Consider the following 20,192-nt stretch of genomic DNA (forward strand, 5'->3'; position numbering starts at 1 on the left):
GTTGCCACGGTGCGTCGGTAACCATCTTTGTCTCTGCTACCTCTGCAGTCAGGGAGACAAAAGGGGGGGGGGGGGGGGGGGGGACTGTGGCAGCCCAGAAAATCTGCTTCCCTTTTCCCTTTAGCAAAAGCTATATGAGAGCACTCTAAAAATAGGGGTGAGCAACTTGATTAGGAAAGAAGGGTGCACTTTATACAGAGTGAGACAAATGGCTGTAGGCACAGAGACTTTAGTTGAACATGGACTAGATTTTACTTCAGCAGCTTTGGCCTCTAAACAAACAGTACTGAAGTAGACCTGCATCGCTTTAATGTTCCTCCAAGCACTAGATGACAGACGACGGTGTGGAGTGAACCACATGGTGGGATTGGCAGGAAACCATTTCAACTGTCATATGGTATGGCACCAGCAGCTTTATATACTGGAAACTAGGCTCATTCATTCATTTTCCATAACGTTAATAATTCAGTTCCATTTATACAGTGCTGAATCACAATAACGGTCACCTCAAGGTAGTTTATATTGTAAGGTAATACAATATAAACTACCTTGAGAAAAAGGTAGAAAATCAGTCAGTCGACCCCCAAAAAGACAGACTGTAGAAGAGAGACAGGAATGAATAATAACTAATGATTAAATGCAGAGGGGTGTATAAACACACAAAGAATGCAAAACCTATGGCATTTGCAGCGTAACTAAAGGAAGATCCAGGGTCACCTCATCCAGCCCTAATTAGTCTGCACTGTCGTAACAGCCCCTGCATGACATTAAGGTATAAATGTAACTTATTCAGCATTAACGCCAACACAGTACGGAGCTCCTGGAATTGAGCGCAAAATGTTTCCATTTTCTCAAAATTCTTAAAATATGCTTTTCTCACAGAAACTCTATAAACTAGTCCTTGGTTAGGACTAGTTTATAGAGTTGCGCCACAGAAGCTCTGTGTTTCTGTAATCTGCAGTCGCTAACACAAATTTCTGTTGTTCATTCGTGTTTTTTATGTTATTACTATAAGCAGGTGGAGTTTTTAAGTTCACTTTACCCTGAAAACAGCTCTTTATAATAATAATTTTAAAAAAAAAGTATTCTTAAAGCTTTACTGGGATTCGATGCGTGACAAACATTTGTCATATTTTGGGCTCTTACATTATTACATTCAAGGTACAGGTACAGCAGAAAAGCCAGTAATAGTTAATTGAAGTCAGCCAGCTTAGTCACTTGTCTCTAATGATAGTTCCCTCCCTCATTCTGCTGGTTCTTATTGGGCCTCTGGTGCTCTGTGACTTCTTGTGATTGGATCTTGCACCGTTGGAAGGTATTTCCAATTATTGGCCTGTGACTATGTGATGATGGAGAGAGCGAGAACACTAAAACAGTCAAGGAATAATGATGAGTAGAGAAAGGGAAAGAGGAGAGACAGCTAAGTAGTGCAGATCAGGAGAGGGAAAAGATTGCTTTGGGTAATTAGAGAAGTGACAACTTTGATTTCCACACGAGTTGGGGTTGGGAAGGTGGGGGGAGGGGGGCTTTCTTTGGCTCACTTTGGCAGCCACCCTCGCACAAATCCACCGTGGCCGAGATGAAAGGTGGTAAGGATCCTGTCGAAGCAAGACGAAAGAGGGGAAGAAATGAAAACGAGCTGCTGCATTGATAACTGCTGCAAAGATGAAAGACAGATGAGCTAGCTGTTAAAACAGCGAGCTGTCTGTTTGAGATGCACGCAGACGTGAATGGTGGCTGATGTATTTACATTGAACAAAAGAGCATGGTGGGTAGGTAAATCGCTTTCTTTTCCCTCGCGTTTCACATGAAGAGACAAAACTCGTCTGCAGTCTCTGGTTTAAAAAAAAGATGGAGGAGAAAAAAACAGATCCAAAACTGCCATCTTATCGTGTCAATTTTGTCAATTTTTGACTCTTTAACATCATCTCCCAGAAAAATAGACTGAAATTTGACTCTGCACTGGCATCACTTGCCATCTTTCCCAAACACCTGTTGGAATTGCTATAAAATCACAATTTGATCACATTTGTTAATAAAAGAACCGAACAAAAGAAAAAAAAACAGGAGCAAGTATTTAAGAACAACACAAGAGATGCATCTAGTAGCACGAGGTTACATTACATAAGGCTGTGGTTTCCTATGCCAATCTGCTCTCGAAAACACCCAGTGGATAAGAGAGCAATCCATCTAAAGTTACCAAATGAAAAGCAGAATGAGGCGAGTTTGATGGAGAGAGGTTTCTGTGAGAGGAGGAAGAGCGGGATGGCTGCTAGCCAATCGTCTCCAATGTAATCTCCATTCTTATGGATGGATTTCCAATGTGGGTGTCCTGTACAAGGGCATCTGGCTGCCTGCAGAGCTACATGATATGCAGTTGGCTCCTTGGAGAGTTGCTACAAACACAATCGCATGTAATCACACAGACATGGACGTTTGTACTGATACGCAAAGACACAGTGTGTGATTCATATGCTGGATTATCAAAACATCCAAATCTCCGACACTCTCAGACACACTCTGCACTCCTGGCATGCTGTGCAGGTCCCCTGCCTCCCCTACCTTGCTTTGTGTCTCCCCAGGGTGCCAGTTAATCAGCGTGCCTTTGCCTTGCCCCTAGCAACACAGCTGTGATACCTACCCAAAACCAGTCTGATCATAGCTTTTAATCCCGCCAATGCTCCAGGTGGCTGAGGACAGACACGTGTCTGTCCTCAGCAGCGGTGTTTCAGGGACATGAAGAAGCATGAAGTATAGGCTTAGGCTCATATTTGACATAAAGCGCAGAGCTGTGTCTGCTAAACATTATTATTTAACATAGAAGTCAACAATAACAAATCCATTCATAGAGCCTCACTTCTGGTCCTAGTATGAACAAAGATCATGATGCATCATGAAAGTCTTTGAGTGCATCAAAGACTTTCATGATGCATCAGGGCTATTATATTGTCAAACTGTATTCCTTGCATAAGTGTGTGGACCCTTTAAGGGAATATTTCCGTATATCTGATACACTGCTTTCCATTGGTGAACATTGGCTATAAAAGGAAAAAAAATACATCCCTCAAAGTAATAGAACCACTGATTCGTTTACTAGTTTATCACTCTCTCCCTCTCTTGTATATCAGATTTTACTTGAGCACCAGGTACGAGAGCATTGTTCCTCCATCTTTCATATCAAGCGAAGAGAACAGTCCTGGGAATGGAGTGAGCGCGATAATAGTGGAGAAGGAGAGGAGAAGGGCCCAGCTGTTTACTCTATCCCCCCCTCCCCATTCTTATGCAGAGCAGGCTTCAGCTGGTAGGAGCGAGGAGCGAGAAGGGAGAAGCGTCACTGTTTCACACAGAATGACTTATTTCTCTAAGGATCCGAATACAAACAGATGCAAACACACAAGCAGGACACAGAGGAATTTGGGTTTTAGAAATTGCAGTGTAGAGGACATTAAAAAAAACCTGTCCAACAGGACGTTGTGCCACTTTTTCCCTTGCCACTGCACATATGTTTTGCTAAAATTAAATTTATAGTCAAATTTTCTTTGTTGTGGTTTCCATCAGATCCTGTTTTTTTCCTCTTGTCCCTCTTTTTTTGTTTTTGTTTCAAGTGGTTAGGTAAGAAGCCCCCTTGTTGATTTCTCTGCTGTCTTTGGTTGCTGATGAGGATGTTGTCACTCACTCCTGATCACCAGGGAAGGATACACACATTTACATACAGTACACACTCTACACTCTGAGCATTTATTACTTTGCCTGCCACACACTTAGACTGTGTGGAAGTGCCTGTACTACATCTAATATCCTAGTAATAAACTTGCTGCGTCGTGGGGAGATGAAGAATACAGAGGTAAAATTGAGTGAAGGTAAATAAAACAAAACAAAGGCAGGGGATTAACGGGGCAAGTGAGAGATATGTGAGAAAAGGGGAGAAGTAACGGTGAGCTTGGATGGACAAGAAATGACAGCTGTGCATAGCGAATAGAAGGAGAAAGAACAGAAAAATAGTAGCTGAGGAAGAATTTATAAAGAACGAGGGAAACGGGAGATGAAAAGAAGGGATATAGGTGCAAGGGAAGAATAGGGCATGGAAGTTATTAGCAAACAAAGACATCAAAATTAGTTTTGGCAAGGGGAGGTGAGAAAAAGGACAGCGCCAAGTGTGGCTGAAGGATTGTTTGATAATAAGGGAAGGACAAGCAGAGAAGAAGAGCAGTTAGATGGAAAGGAGCAAGCACGAGGAAATGGATAAGTGAGTAAGACAAAGGAAAGGGATTAGAGAAAGAATGATGGAAACAAGAAAGGAAAGGAACATTTTCATGGAGAGGACACAGAAGATGAGGAGGGTGAACCCATTTTTGAAGAAGCCTGCCACTAGAGGGAGAAGTACCGGTGGATGATCATTATCCACAAATTATTTGGCTGGTAAAAGGGATCTTGTATTGGATTGTGTTGCTGGAAGTGGCTGATTCAGAAGTGAAAGTTAGAGGAGGGAGGAGATTTAGTCAGGGTTTGTGGATGAGATGGCAGATGTGGCAGTAGAAGGAGAACACGCATGCACACAATTGATTCATCTCACTAAGGACTTCTGCCTCCCACAATTTTGCTTTCGCTCTGTTATTATTTTGATTTTGCCGTTTTTCTGCAACCCCCACCATCACCACCACACCCCTCTCATTTGTCCCATCTTCCCCTCGTCCCTGTCTGCTGCCAGCGGCATCTGTCTCTCCTTCTCTAATTTGGTGATTGCAACAGAGTGGCCGTGTCATTTCTAAAACCAGGGTTGTATGTGCACTCTAATTGCCGTACTGGTTTTCCAGAAGTCAGAGCTGTGCCTGGATAATCTTAAGTGCAATGTGAACACATGCGTGTAATTGCTGCATGAGCGTTTCCTTTCAATTTAGACTAATTTCAGTTTCAGAAAGAAAACACAGATGGTCCAAATGTTAACCTGTTTAAATAGATCAGGTTCATGACTTGAGGGTCTCAAGTCACTAAAAAGATCAAAATTCCAGACAAAATTCCTATTTTCGTCATCAGTGTGCCAGCTATCATTTATCCCAGGCTTCTTCCTTCTCCGTGCGTTTTCTCTGTTCAGATTTCATTATCTTTCGGCCCTCTGCCCCACACACAAACAACTGTTTCCCTTCATATACAGTATGCACACGTGGAAACGCATCTCCTCTTGCTTATGTGAGCCATTTCTACAGAGGCAGGTGTGGGTAGAGAGACCCCTGGGGAGTAGATGTAGGTACTGCAGAACTGAGAGGTGGTCTATTTTAGATCATTGCGGCACCACAGAGGGTGGTGCTAAGGGGGGAGTTGGGGCAAAATCAGTGTATACTTGTGAGGATGCAGGATGTAGCACTCTAAGCTTAGAGTGTTTACCGTTTAGACACTGTTCCCAAACCTTCCCTGAATCCCTGACTCATCTCTCTGCAGATAATTCCATCAGCATCTCCTGTCAGTATCCTGCTAGGAACTCCAATTCAATCTATGTCCACTTTTTTTTCCCCCCTCAGACTGTAGCAAGTAATGCATTTTGGACACATTCCTACATGTCATATATTTTATATGTTGGTGTATATACTACATATATACTATATACTACACCCATATATATATATATATATGTATATATATATATATATACATATATATATATATATATATATATATATGTATATATATATTTATTTATTTTTTTGGTACCACTCGCAGAACTTTATCCCTCTGCTAGGACACCAGGGGATTCCCTGACCTCATTTTAGCTAGCATAGCTCTCAGGTTTTTGACAAAGGCTGCTGTTTGACGTACATAAAACTCCTAATTAATCCTCTGACTTTACCACCGCATTAGATTTTATTAAAACCCCAAGTCTGGTCACATCAGCCCTCGTCTTCCCTAATTCCAGCTCTGTCTCTGTTGACAGTGCTATAAGAGGTACAGCGTATGACCCCGAGGTTGATTGAAGTGAAGTGAGGGATAATAAGTTTGCACAGCAGCAATGAAACTTCTTTGACACGTTGATGAAGTGATGCTAATTGCCAAGTGCCACTGAGAAGTGCTCCATTAATGCATAAGAAGGAAGAAAAAAACCTGAGAAAAACTCAGTGCTGACAGTTTCACTAAATCTTTTTTCTCTTTAGTCAGAGTGGAGTAACTGGATGTAAAGTGAAGTGATGCTCCACAGGTGGAGGTTTGCTCATCAGCAATGCTTTGTGTGCGGCAGGAACTTAAATATGTCTTCCTTGGAACAACCATGAAATGTGTTTTAATTCTCTGTGATTATGTCATGCTCATGTGAAATAACAATGGGAAATCTTTTTTTCTGCTTTATTATTTCATACTGTAATAACTGTGTTGTTTACTGACTGCTGATTCTGTGACTCTGTGACAGCTATTATAATTTAGCACTTCCACAAATGTAATCATACTATATCTAAATAATTCATAAATCTGTTTAACTTGTTAGTGCATTTAAAAAAATCATTTAAAATTCAAGGTAACTAGAATGCTGTTAACTTGTCTAACCAAACAAACCAGCCCGAAAACACATCCACAAGTTCTTCCTGTCCTAACTAAAGCTGATTTAAAGTACATAACTTGCTAAACATTTGCCATGTTGCCCTTCTAACCTCTAACCTTTCAACTTCCAGATTTGTGTAACCTTTTCTTAATTTGTCTTCTCCAAATTTCTTAAAGGGAACTTTGATAATGAGCGCCTGGCTATTGCTAGACAAAGAATCCCATACCGACTTGGTCGGGTAGTTGACGAGTGGCTACTCGACAAAGGTAATAAAATCCCTTTAACTCCACTAATGATCTAACTGCCTAACCTACCGTTAACCACCACTCTGGAAGAGGTGCAGTGCCAAGCATCAAGGGTGAATACGATCTGGCTTTTTCACACGACTGTGGGTCCATTATAACCCAGTGCAGACTTTAAAAGCCTGCAAATGACTGACTGATATATAATTAGCTAATTCTTTTGAAGTTTTTCTTTATCTCCAGTGATGGGAAGCCACGCTGCAAATGAGGTATTGTCAGAAGATATTTTCTTTTCCTCTCAGTTTTATATCTAGTTGTCAGTTAAAGCTGTTCACTGTGACAAAAAATTGTCATTCCAAAAAACAATTACCTTCTATAAGTTTTCGTTCCTCTGAAGTATTGATTTGGAGATATAAAAAGGACCTTATCCAAAGCACCTTAAACTGGGGCTGCATCTCTTCAGAGAAATAACTCCCGAATAACCCAACATAATCCCGTAATAACCTGACCACATGTAAACAACCTAGTGAATCCGTTTGCTTCTTTCATGTGTCTTTTGTTGGCTGAATGTGAACTTGTACTGACTAATCACTCATGAAAACAGAGCAAAAAGAAAAGAATGACTATCCTCAAGGAAAAGAATCCCCATGAAAGTCACTAAAAGTTAAAGGGACTGTTGTGTTTGTTCAGCGTGTGGGCTCCATTTCTCGCCCAACGTTACACAGAACTTGAGCCACAAGTTTGTAATGCGATGCCATGAAAGTGACAATTCTTTAACCCTTTGAGTGCTGAATGTCCCAACCTCTCTGTCTTGTGCCGCGTGTTTGTGCTGCTGAAGGTGGTTGATTCTTATTTTTTTAAAAAGAAAGAAAGAAGAAGAAGTTGAGTTTCTACTTCAAAGACAACTTTTTTTTATTGGTAACTAGCGCACACAGAACTCTAGCAAACTATTAAAAAAAACAGTACAAGGATAAGAATCTAAGACTTTACAGTAACATCTGCAATAGCTTCACTATTTGCATAAGAGATGTATTGCAATTATCATGAATTAAGCTTTTGAGGCCAGATACCTTTAGGGGGGTTCCTGAAATGGAATTGTGAACGATAAAACATGCACGCATGAATTCAGAAGATGAAATTTGTCTGCGAGAGCTAAATGAAGTATTCATGTGACAGACAAACAAGATAAATGAAGTGCTTGCATATTTATTTCATGGAAACAAAACAATCCTTGCATTCATTTCTAGTTCGAGGAAAACTGACTTCTGTGCTCTCCTCTGACATGCCGGGGAATGCACTTTTGCTGAGGTTAGTTAGGACACAAATCAGAATTAAAGAGGCTTGGGAGATGAAAGTTGAATGAAAAAGTGGATCAATAAAAAATGACTTACCCACTTATGAAATGATTTGTGCATGCTATGAAACTCTAAAGAGACTGAGCATTAAACTGAATCTATTATTCTCTTTCTTCTATAGTTTGATATGAGCCTGTATCCAATCATTTTGATGAGAGCTTTTGCAGAAAGTAGGCAGGAGAAATAAACAAATAAACACCCATTAAATCTCAAGTGCAGGCTTTGATCATTTTTGGGTGCATTTTGGGGGGTAAAAATCTGCAAGGTCTTTTATTTGTTAATATTATGGGATTCATTAAAGGAACGTCTTACACACGTCACGGACTGAAGAGGAAAAGTGGCTCTGGAAGATGCTGTTTGTAACTAGATTAGATAATGAATGGGGATTAGAGGACATTGCTAAGCTCAAAGGGTTAAAGCTGTTTGTTGCTTTGATAAGGACATGGAGAGAGATTTAAGCTAAGAAACCTCTAAGCAGAATCTAACCACCTAACAGCAAATCAAACTCCACCCACACTAATTGCTGGGGGCTTCTCTCGCTGCTACGTCGTCCGCGTTCTTAAATTGAAACGATCTGACTGATTTCCCAGCTTTGCCCCGCTGGTGACAAAATTCAGAGAGCCCTCAGTTATAACCGTGTTATAAACGATGCTTAATCTTTGAACATAATTTGCCCTGGATGCTGGTATCTGGAAGAACTTGGACAGGTTACGGCAGTCGTTCGGGACAAGAACTAAATACGAAGCTAACAATGTTCTAACTCCTGCTAAAAGACACAAATCTCCAAGTGGCAACATCTTCCCGTTGTCCCCATCTTGATGTAAAGCAAAACTCAGAGGGTTAAAACACAGCAAATGACTGAAGGCCAAATTCAGCAGTGACACAGCTGCTCTGGGTCATTTCAACAAAATGTGTCTAAGCAAAAATAAATGAAGGTCCCTTTAACATTTATTGTTTTCACTCCTAAAGAGATTGATGTATTTTAATGTATCCTTCTGTGTGTATTTGCTATGCAGGGTGAGTGGTATACTTGAACAAGACTTACACACTGGTTCGTGTGTGTGTGTGTGTGTGTGTGCGTGTGTGTGGCAAACAGCCGGGATCATTCATTCTGAAATGGATGGCCTGTAATGGTCCAGGCTGTGTTGCCAATATGGGGTTTATGGTCTCTGGTGTCCAGTGATTTTTCTTACATCAGCGCCTCAGAGGGTCTTTACATGTTTCAGGGTTCTTGACCAGAGTGAGGAAAACAATCAGCCCCGTGGGTCTCCTCTTCAAGTGCCTTTAGTGTTTCATCAATTCTGTAAAACTCACCAAGCATGGAAAACCTCCACATCTTTCAGATCTTATAAGTACAAATCTCAACGCGTTATTACCTTAATATGTGGACAGAAGTAAAAATAAGAGAGCTAATCGCCCGCATTCGCTATCACAAATCAGTATTTTAGTCACGCCGGGATATAATGGAAGTCACTGGAGCCAGAAGTGTCCTAAAGGAGAGCTGGGCTGTGCCGCTGCACTGTCTCACTACATCTCATTCTGAAGCCTTTATCCCATCTCCCCAACTGTGTGTGAGGCAGATCAGAGTTAGCATCTCTGGCCAACTCGGTGCCTGCTGACTAAATCCAAAACGGCAGCCATTACAGAGACCCAGTGGAGGGGAAAAATCCCAAGTCCCAAAAGTTTGCAACAGCTCTAGCCGGGACAAAACTTCCTCACATGTGTCCCCTTATTCTTCTTCTTGTGATGGGTCTGTCATCCCAAGTTTTCTCCTCTCTGTCTGCCTATCCTAACCCTCACTCTCCCTTCTTATCCTCCTCCTTTTTCCTCTGACCACCAATGCCAACCTTACCCAAAAAAAGAAAAATACTTGGCAAGTATTCTCCGTTTTTTGGGGGGTTTTTTTTGCTAGAAACAATAAATATGTGTCGCGGCTTCCACATCTCATCAGGGAGCTCCACTAGAAAATAAACAGTACAAATAACCGGCAAGAATCAATTTCCCGTAGGTGTTCACTTTAACAGATGCGAAAAGGAAGGAAGCGAAGCGAAAAAAGCTCCCAGAGGAATTGGAACATCTTCTTCTGGCAACAACTCTATCCCTCTAGAGCTCCCCGGCAGCCTGACAATCAAGCCTGGAGTTGAGCTACACAAGTGCAGGGAGTAGAAGAAGGGAGGAATACTAGGATAGCAGGTCTCTGCAGGCTAAAACGCTAGAACTAGGTTTAACGTTCAGTGTTTAATGGTTTGGTGCGAGCGCCCCAATTCCCAAAGTGAAAGCAATCAAGTGCCCTCCGCTTGGTGTGGTGCCAAAGCCCAAATCAAATCTCCAGGCCAGGCATTGGTCCAGGGCTGCTATTCATGATCCCAGCTTCATTTCAGAGATTTTCTCACATCTGGCAGCAGTCAATTGAGAGTAAATCCATATGAGGCTGTCTTTCAGTAACTCCATCATAAGCTTTGCATCCCGCAGAGTTACTATGTTGTTTTCTCATTTGATCTCGCTGCACTATTACAGCCATATCTGAGAGAAGTAGGGGGAGACCGAATGAATTTTAACGTGCTTGCTCATGAGAAGAGAAGTGGCAGCGAGAACACGTCTCTTTAGTCTGAAATAAGGGACTCTTTACTGTTATTTCATGGTCCCCTACCATGAAATGGCCTAAAAGCAGCACAGTCACAGCTGGAGAGAACAGGAAGAAGGAAAATTGTACCCAGCTAACCACTGTGCTATCTCTCTTTGTCTCTCCCTCGACAGTATCACTTGTTTAAGATCCACATACAGATGTAGGATCAGATATAGAGCCACATCTGATTACATCCAATCTACTGTCTCCAGAGTACTTCACTGCACCGTCACAGTCTCACTGCCCAGAGCTTCCTTCAAGGACCTCAGAGCTTCACTCTGCCTCCCAAGACTTTCTGTCTATCTTCATGCTGCATTTGGCCCCTCATCGCCATTGTCAAACACAATTAATTCATAGTGTTCTACCCGAACCAACCCAACTTCTGGGGAGTAAAAAAGCAAAACGTTCTTAATTACCAAGGAGAGCTGTGCACCAAGGAGATAACTTGGGAACGCTTCATAATCGACTTTGTCAGCATCCCACCCCGCCCCCATTGTGCTCCTGCCTTCTTCGACTTTATCCTTTCCTATCCTTTTTTCTTTGCAGAAGAAAATGAAAATGGGGGAGTTCATGTTTGTTGATACGGATACTCTAAATTCTGCAGGCGCATGAAGGATTTGTGCGCAGAAACAAATACAGACTCTGCACGCTAACGGTCCAAGTTTGCACCCTGCACGTCAAAAAGGAGCGCATTGACAGAGGTGAATTCTGGGCCATCCCTCCCACCCTGCAAGAGAAAACATTCGGAATAGAAGCTTCTTGCAACCATATGGCATGCCTCCTCTCTGTGAGATAACAGGAGTAGAAGGAGGATGAGAGAGGCGTAATGATGACGGTGGTGGGAGAGAGATACTGCTCTCTCCAGCTGCAGTGCTTTTCATATCCCCTCATATACACTTAGATCATCCTTTACCACCATCCACTCCTTTCACTCTCCGGGTGCCTCCCTCCTGCTTCAGGTCCACAGGCAGAGGAAGGGCTAAACCTGGCTAGAACACAGCGCCAGGCCGCCGTCCCCTCCCCTCCTCTCCACATACATTTTGAGGGTTGCAACAGACATGCAACCATTATTTTTCTGCCTCCGACAAGCAATCTGTGCAATAGCAATCCAAGCGTGGCCTAAAACCAGCCCACTCCCTAGTTTGGCTCAACATAGATAGTAATTACTGACCACAGCTCGTCTGTGACAAGCCATTTCTCTCTAGTTGAGGAAGACTGAAGGTAGAAATGTGCTTTTACAGCTTCAGAGCATTTTACTTTTGGTCAAAGAGGTCTTATCAAAGAGAACTCAGACTGCGGTGAAACTAGTGCCCATATAAAAGATTTAAAATGTGCAATCAGGTGCTGCATTATATCTTCAGGCACACAAAGAGGATACATTTACACTTTTCATGCAAGATATTAACGGTGTTTGTAGCTATTGCAAAAATCTTCTTGAATAGATGTTTGGTTATCATTTCAGTGTGTTATTTTTAGTTCTTACTGAAGTAAAGACGCTGAGGTCCACTGCACCCAGTCTTAGAGTCAGTGTGCACATAGAATCGCTGTGTGAAATGGACTGTTTTCGGACCAGTTGGCTTTTTTTCTGGGAATTTCTTTTCACCACCGACTTTGTATTTAGCCATGTATTAGGAATATAAAAGTGTCAGTTCAATCATTTTTACCATATTATAACTAAAGAAAGACAAATTTAACACCATCTATCACTAATCACAAAATTTTACAATTCTTAGGTCCGTTTTTACAATGTTGTTTTTGACAGCTGGGTATTTTATTTTAGTATTCTCACCACCTCTGTGTTAATGTATCCCTACGTCCTCTTTATGAGCACCTTCTGTGGTCAAACAGCAGGTTTGTGGGGATACACACAGCAGGAAGCTTTGGCATTAGTCAAGGAAGGTAGATATAAAACCCTGTTATAACTAAGTTAACCATGTGATTAAGTGGCTATACTTGAAAATCAGGGTGCAAAGCTGGAGGTGACTCACTAGTGCTTCCCGTGATCATTTAATATCCATAGTAAGCACTTCACTGCACTTTCTTCTTCTTCTTTTTTCCCCCTTTCCTTTTGCCTTTCATCTCACTACATGACTTACTCTCCCTTCTGCTTGCTTCTTACCGTCTTACTCTTGTGTGTTACTGTATGTCTGTCTCTGCAGCCACTCTTTAACTGCATCATTCCTCTTGTTCTTTTTATCGAGCCTGTCATGCACTCTCTCTATCCCCACCCTTCATGCCCTCGCTCTGTCTCTTTGACATTCGGTCCTCATGCACACTTGCTCTTTCTCTGTCCTCCTCGTCTGTCATCCTCCCTCGCTTCTGTCATCTCTTATGTCCCTATTCTCCAAGACTCTGTCCAACCTGTCTTTATCATCTCCTTTTCTCCAGGCTTGGGTAGATTACTCAGGAGTTTCACTGTGGCCAGCATTATAAGAAAGTAAATTATACATGTATGGATTTTTATAATGCTAATTTACTTCAAGCATTTCTTTTTGTTTTATTAAAATATATATGCTTTGTTTGAAGACACTGCTGAGGAAAAGCCCTGTGATAATATTGCAGGCTGGGGTAAAGTGTACTATAGCAGGGAGTCCGCATCTCCTGTCATATTGATTACCTATCAGCTAAGACAGGATGAAGGGGGTTGTGATTGTTGCTTATAATACCTTTAGAAAGAGTTGTTCCCACCTTTTCTTACCCCAATCACCTGTTTAGAGAGCTGCTGCCAGGATGCTAATGATGCTGACGAACTGGAAGAGGTTTTCCAAGATGCATCATTTCTAGTTACAGTATCCTTAGAAATGGGGAAAAAAGATATACACATCTCAACAATCTCAATGGCTAACTGCCTTGGGATTCGCATGTAATCACGATATACCTATACGGTATACGATATATATATTGTATGTATGTAACTGCTATCATAAGGCTCCTAGATCATGTTGCTTTCCAGCATATTTCTATCCATATCATTTCATCACCAACAGCTTTTTTGTTGGTATGCAACATGTCTGTAGTCTGTATTCCCCTATTTGTTCATTAAATACATAGCCTATGGATTTAAACCTAAGGGCCATTATTTACGCTAAATATAGGTATGTAGTGAAGGAAAGAATTACATCTCATCGTTCCATAAAATGATGTTGTTTTGTCTCTCAGAGTGACACTGAGAGAATACGCTAAAAACAGGCCCAAACTGGTCTGCTCTCTCAGTTTGCATTTCTTAATAAGGCACCATCTGCATTTACAAGAAATAAAGCTTTTTTTTATAGCTGCACATAAAGCTACGTAGCTAAGACTACCTTGGCAGCTATTTGTAGATATCAGGTTGAACATAGCTGAAGAAGATGGATGGTTGTGCAGATTTTTCTGCTCTGGTGGTGCGAAAACTGATCATTAAAATCAATTTCCATGTTCAATTGGTACTGAACGACTGTAGCTTTAATAGTAATGTGTGCTTTTAGCCATCCTGGTAGGGTGGCTCATTAGACAGTGTTTGTTGGTCCATCATTTTTGCCTGAGATCACAATTATCAGATGAATACCCTGTTGCCTTCGATGTGTTCTAAGAATTTTAATCCTTATTCCAGGCTGTGAAGTTTAGCAGTATAATCGGGCATGAAATAATACATAATGGTTTGAGACAGTCTTTCACCTTCAGCTATACCTTGTTTCCTGTTATCTACCAATAGCTAGCATGCTAGCAAACCAGAGACTGTACATCCAATTTGGACTGGATTTTAACATTCAGATTTTGGAGAACTGAAATGGCACATGTAGTTTATTAGTGTTAGCTAACATGTTAATACTAGCAATTCACTAACAAAACTGAAGGACAAACGTGTTGGACTTTAATTTCAATAAAAATGCTTTAAAAAGCACCAACACTACAAACATTGTTGAGAGGTACAGTTAAATAGCCTACACCTGTTAGGCTGTAGCTTTTTAATGCTGTGAAGTTTAGCATTTTAGAATGGGAATATATTGGGACGTGTCTGTCAGGCAAAGCATTTTTCCTACTTAACATCAACATGTTAGCGTCCATTAGCATCCATTACATTTAGAGACATCTTTGTCGCTAAATGTATATACAGTGCACTCATGTTTGAATATGCATAGCCGTTTATTATTTTTGCTCGTACTTCTCACACTTTAAAATCTTTGATTATTTTCAGACATATGGGTATATAAACAGATAGAGGGATAGATGTATGAACTCCGCTCAGTCTCTGCAGTAGCTGATTACAGAAGTCTGACCATTCTGGTCTCTGCATTGCAGTTAATTAAGGCTTTGTGTATGGCTGCGGATGCCCATTATAATGAAAGGCTGGCTGTCAGCCCCTCGTCCCAACACACAAACACGCACATACACACCCCAATCCATTTAGCCCCTCTAACGCCACCACCCCACCCTACAGCCACCCCTATCCAGCTGCTTCCATCGTCTCTGCCCATTAAATGCCCATCACCTTAAAATTCCTGTGGAGAGAGGCAAAACACATCCATACACACTGAAATTGGTGAAACAGAGCCTCATCGATGTGTAACCCATGTGTGCTGTGCTGCTGCCTAATACACACAAGCACACACACAGAGGGAGAGGTGTATGTAAATAAATGTTGAGGAAATAGACACTACTTGAAAAGGCCAACTATCACACACATAAAGGTCATTTCACTGACACATTTCATAAGTTATTATATACATGCACACACACCCTCTTCTCTGCAGCAGCGCCACAGCCAGCTCTGTCATATTAAGCACCGTGATTGCATGTCATTGCAGAGGCTTCTCTTTCTATCTTTCCTCGCCTCCACCCCGCCCCACTTACGCCTGCCGCCAAAATTGGTTCTAAAACCACATGTCACTTTTGATTTGACCCGGCAGACCCTGAAACAATAACTTCATCAGGCCTTGTTAGAGTCTCATCCTGAGCAGACAGCTACGAAAACAAACACTGATTTCCCTTCATCTAGTCTAGAGGGCACCTTTCTTCTTGGCTTTCTTTGTCTCATATGGGATGAGCACATAAATGGCCACAGTACTCTCATGTGCTCGAGGCTTTTTTTTTCTTTCACAAAGAGAGGCATTAAATAGGTCACCCAACGGATGCTTGGACATTTTAAGAAATATGTATGATACATGAATGCATGTGCAGTGACTCTAGGAGGTATTACTAATCCTCCTTACTCTACATCATAATCATAAGCTGCTTGTCAATATAGCTTACTTATGACTGTGTCACTGGCTCAGAGTGTAACTCTGCCACCATTACACTTAGCTCCTGCGGAGTAAATTGTCCTATCTGAACAGACCATCTTGTGACTTGGAGTTTCACACCACACACAATAGAAAAACACCATGTCTTCAACTTGTCCACACTCTATGACCCTTTCAGTCCAAGTGAAGATGTTTACAATGGAGACCTTCTGGGCTGATTTGTGAACGTGTGCGGGGTGGGGTTAATTAAGGGGGCTAAAATTTTAGTGCAAGCGTGTGTGTGTGTGTGTGTGTTTAAAGTGAATCTTTGTGTATACACGTGCATGTATTTTCTCCTGTATTTTCCCGGCTGATGTTCGTAGTTTAACAGTCTGTTCATCCTTTCCTGTTCTATTTATTGCAGCATCACTCCCACACTAAACATGCTAAGTAATGATATAATAGAATAAGAGTCAGATATTATGTCAACAGCGCATATGCCAGACATTAAGTCTCATTATTATAGAGTTAGGGGACAGGAGCCTAGTCCCTTGTGGGACCTTGGTCTAATGATCTGATAATAGGCTGACATGTGTAATGGCCCTCATCGAGGAAACAGATTTATGTCTTCAGCACTTCTGTAGAGTCTACGTACACACGTAGATTAAACATGCAGTTTTACATTTACGTACCAACGCAAGCATTCATTGACATAATTCCTCTGATATTCCCGCACACCTGAATCTTATAAACAGGTCAACACACCCATATAGATGAAGAGTAAATTATAATTATAGTGGTGAAGAACCCTCTCAGCTCTCCTAATTGAAAGCAAATGGGACCTGGACCTGTCCCCAGCGTCTGATGAGAAGAAAGTTGTCACCAGCTTACAGTCTGATTGAAACCATGAAACAAGCATTCAGAAAGTTATTCAGAGCATTTGTTATTTAATTGAATCACATGCAGGGAAGTCACTGTGAGCAGATTACTTGAGCAGGAGTGCCAGCAGAAGCGCTGAGGAGTAATCTCCCATACCTGCACAAGACGTAATAAATGTGCGTACATGCACACACGCAACCACATTCATAAACACACTCCCTTCAGGCCCAAGATTCGTAGCCCACCATGTCTACTGAGTCAATATTTCACTCCCAAATGCACACATTAGCGCAGTATCCCTTTCACGAACAAACACACTCTCTCTTTCCTTGCAGGGATTGATTAATCCATAAAAAACCTCTTTAGCTTCTCCCATCCTTCTCCTCTGAGTAATTACCTCATAAGGACTGTTTTTAACCCACATCCTTCCAACAGTTTTCCTCTAACCTGAATATTCCCCGATGTCCATATGAGTCTCACTAGGGGTCAAAGATTGCGTCAGTCTGAGTGTTGGGGATAAGCAGGCACAGTAGGGATGCATGCCTGTCGGAGGGGGAGGAGGGGAATAAAATAAAATCTAAACGGATGTCAGTTGGAGAAAATACAGGGAGAAAAATTATACCTTTCAGACTGCCCCCACTCTGCCCCTACACCACAAGACCTGGTGACACATTAGTATTGGACCCTGGTTAAACGGTTGACTTTGTCCTCTCTTCATCCATCTATCCATCCAGATGAATGGTAATGACCACAGAGAGGAACAGCCCCTGCTGAATTAAACATTTTCTTCCAATGAGAATCTCATTTTCCTCCTTTAGATGGCAAAGCAGGGTGATGGTTTTTCCTCTGGCAGAGATACTTTATCATTGTGCAGCTCATGTGCATTGGAGGTCAATGACATAGACCCAGCATTGTTCTAATATATTCCATCTCAGGGCAAATGAGATGCATTTTGCTGTGAACCTTCAGTCTCAGGGTCAATCCGCGACTGCTCCTGCAATCTATTTGACTGCCAGATTCAGGGTGCTTTTCTGGGAATGTGCCACGTGACTAGCTCCATAATGACTGCAACTGCAGCAAGCCAGGGTCCAATCTCCCTAAAGTGTTACCCAGGAAATCCCTTGTGATTGAAACACTCCCCCTATCTCCTCCGATTCACTGTGTTTCATGTTGAAGCTCACCTGAAGATCATGACCTGATTTGTATTCTTTGCCCCTTTCTTTCCTTCCCCTCTTTCATGACCTCTCTTCTTTCCGCTTCTCTCTCCTCCTTCTTCCCTCCGTCTTGTCATCTGTCGCATATTAGGTCGCCAGCTGACCATCTTCAACAGCCAAGCGTTCATCAAAATCGGTGGTGGAGAGAAAGGGCGCCACTTCCAGGGCCAGATCTCAGGCCTGTACTACAACGGCCTGCAGGTCCTCAAACTAGCAGCCGAGGGCGACCCCAACGTCCAGACCCAGGGCAACCTGAGGCTGGTGGGTGACGTGCCCTCGGTGCTGACTACCGACACCACCTCCACCACCCCGCTGGCTGATATGTCCACCACAATCATGGAGACAACCACCACCATGGCCACAACCACCACCCGCAAACAGCGCTCGCCAACCATGAGGGACAGTGTGACACAGGTGAGCAAAGTGAGCTAGTGATGCCAGCTTGTTTATATGATTCATAGAGAAAAATCAAAAGGCTGCTGTTTGAGTCACCGAGGCAAGAAGATGCTCTGGTGCTGTGCATTGTGATGGACCATTGCCAGTTAGTTTTAATTGGCTTTTTAAAGTTTCCCCAGAATCCTCGAACTGCTGAAAACAATATTTGAAAGATTAAACAGCATAGCCAAGTAACCAGATGGTTCTTCTTACATGAAGAGATTTCAAAAGAAATCAGATGTCAGCTACAAGGTCAAACAGTCACATTCTCAGCTCTGTGCTGTGTGCGAGTTTCCCCTTGTTAGCCATCAGCTGTATTCAGATGGTCAAACAGCCCTCAGCTGTTTGATCCATCCATTAGACCAATCAACACTGCGGTTTTGATTTTCTTTAAGAAGATGTGGCTGACCGGGATCCTAGAAATCACTGCTCGCTGGTCGAAGGCAGGACCATCTCGAGAAGGAAATCTTGCTACACAAAGAGCACAACAATAAACTTCCATTTACGAGTCTACATCGTGCGCATGTGAGAGGCTGTGATTTATGCTCTGATGATTATCCACATGGGCTAAAGGCACATATTACCAGCAAGGAAAGCAACAATTAGCAAACAGTAGGGGACCTTTTCCTTGCCCACATGCAAGAAGATGGAAGAGGCGGGCCATCATAAAAAGACCTAATAACAAGATCCAGGAGGGGAATACGCTCCAGTTCACATCCAGCATCATTAGCTATAAACTGTGTGCTGTGCAAAAAAAAGTGTGATCCAGGCCATGAGAGGAAGCGCTGAAAGCTTGTCGCCCATGCTCGTGGATGTACTGTACGTCAGCTATATTTGGCGCTGTAGAGATTTTGTACCTTAATTAGTTGAAAGCTTTAAAACCTGTCAATTCCATACTTTCAATTTCAGCTCTATGGCATACTTTTATGGTGTCGCGGAAAACACAAAAGCGCGATGCCAATTACTAGTGCTTTCCTCTTATTCAGTTGTGTTCATTAGCACTCTTCATGTCCACAGAGGCATATCTGAGATCAGTCAGCGAGCCACTCACACTCTTCCCTGAAAACCATGATCAGCAGATCCAGAATGTGTTTAGATCTTTGTCCTTTTATCATCGTCTCAAACCTTCCTATTGTGCCTCATTTTGGTTAAATGTGGCAGTTCCAGTTAGACTAAAGATAAGGTGAAGCTGTTGGCACCGCTGCACAATAGATGCAAAGTTATACTGCGAGCACCCAGATTAAAGAAAACTTTTAGTTTTGCAGCAACTGTTTTTCTTTCTTTCTTGTACATTGATAAAAGTCAGCCTTAATGAGGCCTCCACAGGCTCATCAAACTAATACTTTGATGGCAGTTGACAAAATATGAAGGTGCACTTGTCTCAGTCATGGTTATCGGTGCCACGGAAGTACAAACAAAAAGTTTTGGACCTAAAACCTGTCAGAGCTCCTTCGCAGTCAACAGCATCTTGATTGTGCCCAGTTGGCACAATCAGCTGGTCTGTGATTTAGTGTTTCTCTCTCTTCTCTTTAAACATGAGATCAGTGGAACATGGATTTAAGATGCCGTATGTACGATGCACTCGGTTCAGTGTCTCTGGCCTCCAGACTTCTTGGCGAAACTTGCTCTCCACGTTGAGCGTATAGCGAGCTTTAAAAGCATCTGTCTGTGATGTGAAATTGGCAGCCCCAGACTGCCCCGCTTGATAAATTATCCGGAA

At 42.2% G+C, this 20,192-nt stretch overlaps 1 protein-coding gene across 9 annotated transcripts in view; it reads left to right on the forward strand.

Annotated features, from left to right (window-relative positions):
- nrxn2b (neurexin 2b) overlaps nucleotides 1–20,192 on the forward strand; it is a 700,882-nt gene that overhangs the window by 664,752 nt on the left and 15,938 nt on the right. For 8 of the 9 annotated variants that reach the window (XM_026160315.1, XM_026160297.1, XM_026160299.1 and 5 more), the window contains 2 exons: nucleotides 6,700–6,789; nucleotides 18,129–18,451. In XM_026160315.1, the coding sequence (XP_026016100.1) occupies nucleotides 6,700–6,789; nucleotides 18,129–18,451 (413 nt within the window). The remainder of the gene's footprint in view (nucleotides 1–6,699; nucleotides 6,790–18,128; nucleotides 18,452–20,192) is intronic. The other variant, XM_026160309.1, reaches the window with a different exon arrangement.

The sequence above is a fragment of the Astatotilapia calliptera genome, chromosome 3, assembly GCF_900246225.1.
Source record: "Astatotilapia calliptera chromosome 3, fAstCal1.2, whole genome shotgun sequence".
Lineage (NCBI taxonomy): Eukaryota > Metazoa > Chordata > Actinopteri > Cichliformes > Cichlidae > Astatotilapia > Astatotilapia calliptera.